The sequence below is a fragment of a genome, unplaced genomic scaffold (assembly GCF_019419815.1).
Source record: "Pyrus x bretschneideri cultivar Hongxiangsu unplaced genomic scaffold, Pyrus_bretschneideri_v1 Contig19, whole genome shotgun sequence".
Taxonomy (NCBI): Eukaryota; Viridiplantae; Streptophyta; class Magnoliopsida; order Rosales; family Rosaceae; genus Pyrus; species Pyrus x bretschneideri.
In genome coordinates this window covers 660,935-671,373 of record NW_025999490.1, presented here as the reverse complement: position 1 = coordinate 671,373, position 10,439 = coordinate 660,935, and the positions used below count along the sequence as shown (strand labels likewise).

At 36.9% G+C, this 10,439-nt stretch overlaps 1 protein-coding gene and 2 pseudogenes across 1 annotated transcript; 2 read left to right on the top strand and 1 right to left on the bottom strand.

The window, feature by feature from the left end:
• The first annotated feature begins 2,868 nt into the window (after positions 1-2,868).
• Positions 2,869-4,645, top strand: LOC125476435 (vegetative cell wall protein gp1-like). Its single transcript, XM_048582612.1, has 2 exons — positions 2,869-2,897; positions 3,781-4,645. The coding sequence occupies exons 1-2, from the start codon at positions 2,869-2,871 to the stop codon at positions 4,643-4,645; spliced, it is 894 nt and encodes a 297-aa protein (XP_048438569.1).
• Positions 4,646-4,653: 8 nt separating this feature from the next.
• LOC125476531 lies at positions 4,654-5,669 on the top strand (annotated as a pseudogene).
• Positions 5,645-9,165, bottom strand: LOC103943875 (annotated as a pseudogene).
• Positions 9,166-10,439: the final 1,274 nt, after the last annotated feature.

The following is a 10,439-nucleotide window of genomic DNA, read 5'->3' as shown; positions in this document are numbered from 1 at the left end:
TGTTGATTTTAGAAAGAAAACAAGAGAACTAATTGCATGTAGTCTAATATCCTAGTGAATAGGGTGTTGGGTTTCCAATCATACCCCTGGGTTCGAAACTTCTCTCATTCCCTAAATTATTGTAATAGTTTTGAACCCTCCCCTTCTTAATAATAATAATAATAATTTTTTTATTAAAAAAAATAAAAAATCAAGAGAACTCATTAACGTTGTTGAATTTATTATTTTCTTCAATCAAGTTTTATTGTTCTTTATTATCTTGATTATCAAGTTTTATTGCTATGCACTCTCAATCGTAAACTTATGACTGCAAACACTTAGTACAGTTGCGTATAAAAAAGTGAGATGGATAATATTTAAGTAATATTTGTATATCATTTTTTTAATATTAATTTTTAATGATATTTAATGTAGAAATAAACATTTTTATGGATTTAACAAATTCATTTTATACATATCAAATACAAAAAGTTGGGGATCCAAAAACTTTAGCAAAAAATTCTTAGGCCAATCTAGTGCTTTCCCACATGGTCGAAATTCCAAATTAAAAGAAAAGGAATTCATGCTTTCCCATATGGTCGAAATTCCAAAGTAAAAGAAAGAGAGTTCATGCCAATTTTGCCCTCGGGTTCGAAACTTCTCCCGTCCCCTAAATTATTGTAATAGTTTTGAACTTCTGCCCTCCTTCTTAATAATAATAATAATAATAAAAGAACTCATTAACATTGTTGAATTTATTATTTTCTTCAATCAAGTTTTATTGTTCTTTATTCTCTTGATTATCAAGTTTTTATTGCTATGCACTTTCAATGTCACGCCCCGATCCCGACATACGTCCAGGATCGACACGTGACGTCATCAAATACTCGTATATCTCACATACCCCGTCTCCGGGATATGGCAAATCACAATTCGAGAAACAAATTGCAAATAAATTTTTTCGTTTACCTTATGACTGCATCTAATCTCCTCGTTAGACTGCCTACGTACCCTTAATAGGGATCAAGCCATTGGTAGTTCACTATCACAAAATCAGACATTTATTCCACCAAGTTCAAGCAAAAAAGCATAGTATTCTTCAATCATTAAATATAACCTGACAACATGTAATTCCTGGACTCAGGCTACATAACCAATCCCCATGAAAACATGATTCCTCTCTCATCCAACATATAAATCATTATGTCTCATCATGATATCACAATTCACAACATACATCATATTTAAGAACCAATGAAACACAAAATTATTCTCTAGCCACATTAATTAATTAATTTGATCAAAGTAATAACAATCATTCTCATATCTTCTAAATTCATACCTTATGAAATCATAATCGAATTGTAGAAAATTCCGAACGAGTCACCCAGACGTCCAACATCTTTTCTAACTCAATTCACAAGATTCTCGAAAAACATTGACACAAATATATATAAAACTAAGGCTAGAGTGACACAGTTAGGCCAAGCCTACTTCTCCAAATAATGGGATTTCAGACCACTCTACAAAATCCAACAACCCCAAGTTCCGGACCATTCAACGAAACCAAACCAAATATGATCGCCTAAAAATGTACCATGTACAACTAGTCATCATCACCTCTAGAATGCGTATGGTCCCCCATCGCGGGTATACCAAGCAGGACCATAGGCATAAACTCATCGTGCAGCCAGTGATCACCCATCGCAAATATACCAAGCATGATCATCCTTGAATACATATGGTCCCATCGTGGATATACCAAGCAGGACCATCCATGTACCATAACTACATGGTGCAATCTCATCATCACACATTAAACATAATTATACACATGCATGCCATCGATTCCACATATCAACCAGCATCAAGTCAGATGAAGCACAACATAAGGAATTCCCTTAATTACTATTTCTACTAAAAATCTAATAAATTACCTAACTCATCTCTTGACTTCCATCTCCATCTCATGCTAGGTAGTAATGCCAAGTTCAAATAGGTATTCAGTTGGCAAGCATAACCAAGTAATTATCAAACAATACTTAGATCCCATAGTTGTCATAACATTCATCATAATTATCATTCACATTATTAAAAAGATAATTAAACACATATATGTCCCAAACATCTTCAGTGCACAAGCCAAATCCTATTTAATAAGCATAGGTCTATGGCTAAATATATAAAAATCATATTTCAATAGAAATTATAATTATAAGACCAATTCATATTCACAAATGATACTAATATAAGAAATTAAGATAATAATCATGTCTCATATATTCAAGTCGCTATCAAACCAATATAAGCCCACTAGATTTTCACTAGTAATACCCTAAGGTCCGTAAACCATATCTACAATAGCATACTAAAATTTGGTGTCAATTCAATGGTAAGATTGTCAATTGTTAGAATATTCAAGTGGCGGACCTTATCGAAAATATATTCAACCAACAGCATTTCATAAATCAAATTTTACATACCGGAAAATTCGACTTTTTCCAAAAATTCTCAAATTTCACAAAAATTAAGATGTCAACAAGTAAACTTTATACCTGCAGCCAAGGCCAACTTGGCCGGAAAACACCCCAAACTGGCCACAAACCGCTGGAACCCTAAGGTGGGTGTTCTTCAATTCGACTTCCTCGGTGTCCCAACGCCCCTACAACCTGTTAGGTCTTGTTCCTGGGTCCAAGAGGAGTTGACTAAGGGTGGTGGTGGGTGGTGAAACTCACCGGAACGGCGGAATCGCCGTCAAAGCTCCATGGGTCACCTACACGGTTTTTACATGGTATTGGACCTAAAAACCCTCAACTTGGGGTGGAAATGGAAGATGGGAGATGGTGGAAGAGGTTGCAGGTGATGTATAGTTGAATTGTACCTGAAAGAATGGTGGAAGTGGCCGAAAACCACTCCAGGTTAGCGCGGGTAAATGGGTCCACGAGAATGGAGGGGAAAATATCCCTCTTCTTTTTTTTCCATCTTGGTCCTTCCTTTCTTCCTTAAGTGATTGGGCCAAAAACCAAGCCTTACATTGGTTCCCCTTCCCACCGGTGGGGGTTTTAAAGAAAATTAAAGTCTATAGTTTAGAAACACCACTTCAGATGTCCATAACTATACCGTTATAATCCGAACTCGCAAACGGCTTTCGCCTATGCGCTCGTGGCTTCGAGACGTATTCGAAAATGTTACTTGTGACCTTGAAAGGTCAACGAGTAAATAATAATTTTCCAAACTTCACTTTTCGTAACTAGTTTAATTGAAATTTAATTTCAAATAAATTAATATAAATTCTCGAAAAATAATATAAAATCTCAATAATACAAATACGTAGATTACAACAGTGAAATCCAGAAACGGGATTTCACATTCAATCTTAGACTTATGACTACAAACACTTAGTACATTTGCGTCAAAAAATATGAGATGGATAATATTTAAGTAATGTTTGTATATCTTTTTTTTAATATTAATTTTTAATGATATTTAATGTAGAAATAAACTTTTTTTATGTATTTAACAAATTCTTTTTATACATATCAAATACAAAAAGTTGGGAATCCAAAAACTTTAGCAAAAAATTCTTAGGCCAATCTAGTGCTTTCCCACATGGTCGAAATTCCAAATTCAAAGAAAAGGAATTCATGTTTGATATCATGCTTTCCCACATGGCCGAAATTCCAAAGTAAAAGAAAGAGAGTTTATGCCAATCTTGTCCTTTGGTGACTTGTGGAATTGACTAGTTTAGCCATGTCTTCCTATCTATATAAAGTTAAAACATAATTGAATAACTACATAAAGAGATGGGGACCAGGCGTTCTCAGCGTCAACACTCTTGCCCACCGCCCCCACCACCGCCACCCTCGCCCCCACCTCCACCCCCGCCTCCCCCACCCCCACCCCCACCCCCACCCCCACCTTTACCCCCGCCGCCACCACCCCCACCTCCGCCCCCGCCTCCCCCACCCCCACCCCCGCCCCCACCTCCGCCCCCGCCACCACCACCCCCGCCTCCGCCCCCGCCTCCCCCACCCCCGCCCCCGCCACCCCCACCCCCACCTCCACCCCCCCGCCTGCACCAGAAGCTAAGCCGACTCCCTCTAACCCTCCACCCGCACCTAACCACCGTCCTGCACCAAAAGTCAAGCCGACTCCATCTAACCCTCCGCCCGCACCTAACCACCGCCCTGCACCAAAAGTCAAGCCGACTCCCTCTAACCCCTCGTCTGAACCAGAAGCGAAACCGACTCCCCCTAACCCTGCAGTCGAACCAAAAGCCAGGCCAACTCCCCCTAACCCTGCAACTGAACCAAAAGCGAAGTCGACTCCCTCTAACCCCGTCACCAAACAAGAAGCAAAGTCGACTCCCCTTAACCCTGCGGTCGCACCAGAAGCAAAGTCGACTCCCTCTACCATCACAGTTGCAACAAAAGCAAAGCTAACTCCCCCTAACCCTGCGGCTTCACCAGAAGTAAAGCCAATTCCCCTTAACCCCGCGACCGCACCAGAAGCAAAGCCAACTCCCTCTAACCTTGCAGTCACAAAAGCACAGCAGGTGAAGCAGCTCCCACATAACTATAAAGCCTTTGTAAAAGATTCTGACTCACCTATCAACAAGCCCTCCCCTAGAGAACTCCTTAAGGAGCTCCAAAAAGGAATTTTCTAAGACGAAACGAAAATGGTGAAATTCCTGCATCCAACTTTCTGACAATTTTAAATTATTTTTCCTCTTTGTTTTCCAATTACTGCGTGAAATTATTCTAATTCTTAGTAAGGGGTAGCTCCAAATGATCAAAACTTAAGCTGCAAGTCATCGAGAAATGATTTTTGCATGCTCATTTTCTCCCTTTGGACACACTTGTTTGTTTATAATGCCTTTGAATATTTGTATAAACCGAAGGGGAATCAAAGGACATAAATAAAACAGGGTGTGCAAAAGAAAAAAATGGGTGTGAGAAAATCATTGCCTTAAATATAGCAAAATATCAACTCTTAGTACAACTTGAAAATATGAACAAATTGTTATTGCAGAAATATTGGGTTGATAAAAATTCCAACAACTGTTTTACGGTGTATGCAAGAGATTTCTCGATCACTTGGAGCGGAGACAATCGTTACTGGCGCTGGAACACCGTAGAAGACGGGTATCAAAAACTTCAATCCGTATATCACAATTGGTTATTGATGTTGCTGAACTGTTAGATGTATGTAGGCTAGAAATGTACAGAAAGCTTGATACCGCATACCTGTCACCCGAAACTCTCTATGAAGTTGTATTTGTGGTCAAGCTGAATGCTAAAGAATATGGATGGGAAGAACCAGTTGAATTCACTCTCAAAATCCCTGCTGGTGACAAGCACACTCGTAATGTTGATCTGATGCAAAAGCGGAGAGGAAAATGGGTTGAGATCCCAGCCGGCGAATTTAGAGCATCGCCTGAGCAGTATGGCAACATGATTTTTTCGCTCCGTCAACTTGGTGGGCAGTGGAAGAAAGGGCTTGTTATCAAGGGTGCCGAAATTCGTCCTAAAACTATAAAGTAAGTTGCAGTGTACTTGGCAACTTTGCTTATGAGCAGAGAAATAACGTTCTAGTTATTATTATTATTATTTTAAGAAGCAAAATTAAAAGAATGCATATGTAAGAAATGATGGGAACAGAATAATGAAAGGAAGATACAGTTTTAAATACTGCCCAAAATTCACATTTTTCTTTCTGCTTCAGTAGAGTAAATGCAGTGATTTCACAGAGGATCAATTCTTGACGAAAAAGATCGAACCATGAACATTATCAACGATTATTTCTGAATTAGATCAATTCAAACCTATTCCACTTGCCTAAAGCAACATAGGAAAATATGCTATGCTGTGATTAAAACCCTGAAGCAATATTCATATCAGTAAAGGAAGACATGCTGCGATGATTTATATTCTGTGCACTTGAAATGTGACTTACAGCGAACGTCACCAATGCAACAATGAGAGACCACCATCCTGTGGCAGATATGTTCTTGGCACGATTGGCAAAAACAAAGAAAAAAGAACTGAGAGGTGCATCAAATGTCTGTTGTGTAATCTTCAGGCTTGTACCACAATGAGAAATCAATTTCTTTGCTCTTCAACTTCTCTGTTGCAGGTGCAATCCTCTCTAAAAGCTGCATTTTACAAGAATTAATTTCTGGAATTTTTTTTTATTTAAAACCACTAGTACATTTAAAATGATTACAATCTACAGCATCTTTTACAAGAAACTATGGTACTACTCAGAGCTCTGTTATGGACTTACAGTAAGCATCTGCTCTACTACTCACTCCCCCCGACCTACCCTAACCCAAAAATTGGAGAAAGGGAAAGGAAAGCTTGCCACTTCATTAGTAGAAACATACATCAAGTTAAGTAAACTGAATTATCCCTTGACTCTTCGTTAATGGTTATATAACTAGTGAACAAGATTAGTGGTAGTAATGGAAAGGCAATGAAAAGTTAAGATCATGCATTTGTAACCGTGGTTTGATCTCTGTAATTAGATTCTGGATAAAGCAGAAGACTAACCTTGCCATGCAGCACACCATTGGATACCAAGACAGATCTATCAAATACAGAAAATTTTCCGCCATCCATGCATGTAACCTTTCCTCCAGCCTCTTCAACTATCTGCTCAAAATTGCAATACCAAATTCTATGAATAATTGAAATCACACATCTGGTCACCATGATTCTGCTGAAAGACAAGTGAACTATAATTTTCATGCATCAGTTTAAGCATCTTGTCACGAGATTGTCTGAAGCAGCACTTCCAAATACTTGCCATACAAACGTAAAGGATATGTCTATTGACAGAAGGTCTATTGTTTGTATGTTCTTCCCGTATATACTATTCATACTGGAACTGAATTGTCAATTGTTTTATTATTTTGTTACGTGCTTGATTTCCGATGGATACTTTGAGTTATCACAACTCTTTCCAAGTATTAAGTTCATCTAGAAAAATTAAAAAGAACTAACCCATGTGTAAGAAAGTATCAATTATTAGTTAGGCTCTCGTAACTAAGTAAAAACAAAAACATATTGAAAAGAAAAACCAGAACAATATATTATATAATGCAAATAAAAAATCAGACAAAATTGCTTTGGGGAAAAAAACTAAAATTGAGAGAGAATACAAAATTCTCTGCCGATGTATTATGTTTCAACAAAAACAAAACAAGAAGGTATTCAATTGAGTATTATAACAATAGACTTCCAAATATTATTATTACACAAACACCTAACACATGAGTTTGTGAGAAAACAAAATATTACCAAAACACCAGCTGCCATATCCCACGGCTTTAGTCGATATTCCCAGTAAGCTTCTACAATCCCAAGAGCTACATGGCACATGTCTACTGAAGCTGCACCGAGCCTTCTAACACCCTAACCATTACAATGTAGGGATAAAACCAAGAGGGAAAAAGAGTTAAAGTCATAAACATGAAGTGAGAGATGGATATAGGAAGTTTATTAATCCTAAGCTAAAGCTCAAATAAAAATTGCTTAGCACTTAAAAAAAAAAACGTTATTACCCTGCTGATGTCGGTGAACTCTTTAAATAACTCTATGTTGGTGATCCATACGTCATCATGTTCATAACCAAATCCAGTAACAAGAAGAGACCGTCCCACCTAAAATATGGAAGAGTATGAGTCTCAGTAAAATATAAAATGGTTTCTCCTTTACAGAGTATACGAAACACATGAGATTGCTCATTATTCTCTATTATACCTTTTCTAGTTTCTGACTTGCTACCTTTATGCCTAACACTCTGGTGGTTGTTGGAATTTCTGAAGAAAATGGGGTAAAAATAATCACAGCCTAAGGTATGTTATGGTTTTGTACTTTTATTTATTGCATTCTAGTATGAAGGAATAGCAATAAGTGTTAATCAAGATACCACTGCAAATATTCTAGCATCCCATAAGATCAGACTTAGTCATCAACCGAAAGTACCATGATTCAGCATAGTTATAGATTAAAAAAAAAAAATTCTTCTAATAAAAGAAATACTAACCTCATCAGTTTGGCTCACGTGAATTTTTTGGCCATTACAAAATGCTCCCCCTCCTATCATAACACAGATTATCAATCGAAGCTCAACGTCAATAGTACACTTAGAAAATCAAATAAGGCTAAGGCAACTATTTAGACAGAAATCCATACCAGCACTAGCAGAAAAAATGCGGGTATTCCAACACATAGGGCCCCCAACGAACTCTACCTGAAAATATAAACGGAAAACTAACATATTAATTTTCCACTATGTCAGTCATAGACATTATAGTATAAGATGATTTTTGGTCCACATCCTAACAGTTTGAGCTTTTGAAAATAATGGTAAACATGGCAACAGAGTAAGAGATCCTGAGCTCAAATCATTGCATGGCAACCATGCTATGTAAGTTGAAGACACTTTTGACTCTAATAATGAGGCCCACATGTGACGGGGAGTACTGGAAAATCAAATAGACATCTTAACATATCATGGAATCATGCAAGCAACATGTCAAATAAAATCTACTATATGTGATCAGTACCACGGCAGCAGCAACAGGTTTTCCTCGAAATAAAACTCCAACAGAAACTGCAAAGCTAGGATAACCATGTGCGAAATTTGTTGTTCCATCTACGAAGATATCAGAGGTTAGATAGGACAAAACTAAGAATTGTCAGGTTACTCTTATAAAAGGTATCTGGATATAAAACCATACCCCAGCTGCTACCCTAAAACAGAGCTAAAGAGCAAACCTCAGCGCCAGTCTTAGCGGCCTTCTCAACCACTCCAACGAGCTGACCAATTGGAATTGGTCCGGTTGATTTGGCGCCAACTTTCACATACAGCTCGTGGTTTGGAATTCCAGACAACACGGCCTTTGTGCAGAGTTTTCTCGTCGGTTTGGCAATCGAAAGTCCAAATCTTTGAAACCCATGTTGCAATTTTTGCTTTGGATTCAGAAAAAGTGAGTAACCTGGTCGATTGGGAGGTAAAATTGATCTGGGTATTTGAGAAATTCTGAGAGGAACGTTTGTGGAGAAAACCAGGGACCTGTCCATTTGAACTGTATGAAGATTAGGTGTTGTTATTCGTCAGTATTACTTTGCAGTGTTTCTGCCACGAAATTTGCTGAAGGTAAAGGGTACCGGGTCATGAAGTGGGAAGCATCTTTTTGTGTTCCACACTTTGGATACTTGTTCATCCCATTTTTCAACTTTTACCGTTTTCTTTTCTATCGTTTGCTAAAACATCGGTTTGTAACATTTATTTTAGCAGACTTCAATTTTCACCATTAAATATAAAAAAAACTAATGAACATGATTTGAAAATTTTGAGTTTTAATGATAAGGATAAAATAAATGGTAAAGTGAATAGTATCATGATTTACTTTTTAATGTAAAAATATAGTTTTTCGTTAAAGTGAATAGTACCGGGAGTTTTTCGTTAAAGTTCCCATATAAATATAATCCAAAGAAGTTAAAAGTATCTTTGAAAGAGATGTTAAATTTTAAATGGAATGTCATGTAATTTGAAGATAGATAGAAGTTCTATTTGATATATCAATTCTACGTGAATTGTCATAAAAATTGTGTGCTATCAATTTTGGCATATAAAAAAATCTTGTGCCTTTCTTATATTTTAAACGTTTTGTCGTGTGAGTTCTAACAATGCAACACCAATCATAAATCATCAAAAATAGTTTTGATTAATTTGTTTTGAAGAGTGAGTCCTACAGATATTAATTGAATAAGGAAAAACATATGGGATGGAGCAGGAAATTTGACATTGCCAAATAGGCATTCAAATGTACATTTGACATTTTTCTTTTAACATTCTAATTGAGCATCTCCGATCATGCTTCCTATGTTATAGCAAAGTTTTAGCTAAAACTATCAAATGGTTATTTTAGTGGCTCACTAAAAAAGTTGTACTCCTTTTTTTTGTTAAATAAATAATATATTAAAAGGGAAAAATCCCAAAGAGATCAACAAATGAAAACTAGGCAAAGAAGAAAATTCAAGGCACAAGCAAACAAAAGAGAACCTAAAAACCAAAGCCTAAACCACGCAGGGAAAGGCAACAAACAACTTAGAGAATAAGGAGCAACAACATTCTAGTTATGGAAGACCCTTATGTTAATGGTGGAAGGCTTAACTTTCAAAGTTCACAATTGACACCAAATCATATTGATGATCAACTGAAGAACTGTGGCAAAAGGTTTCTTGCAATTGTTGAAGATACGGTTATTCCGCTCACACCATATGCAGTAAACAGTGACTTGAGTCATAATGGCTATGAATCAATAATAAGCCAATAAGATTTAATGATTTATTCAAAATAATATTAAAACAATTTAACATTAATTAAGAGAACCATTAGGAGCTCCTTTCCCTCCCTATATTTAAGAGCTCCTAGATGAATTCTTATCT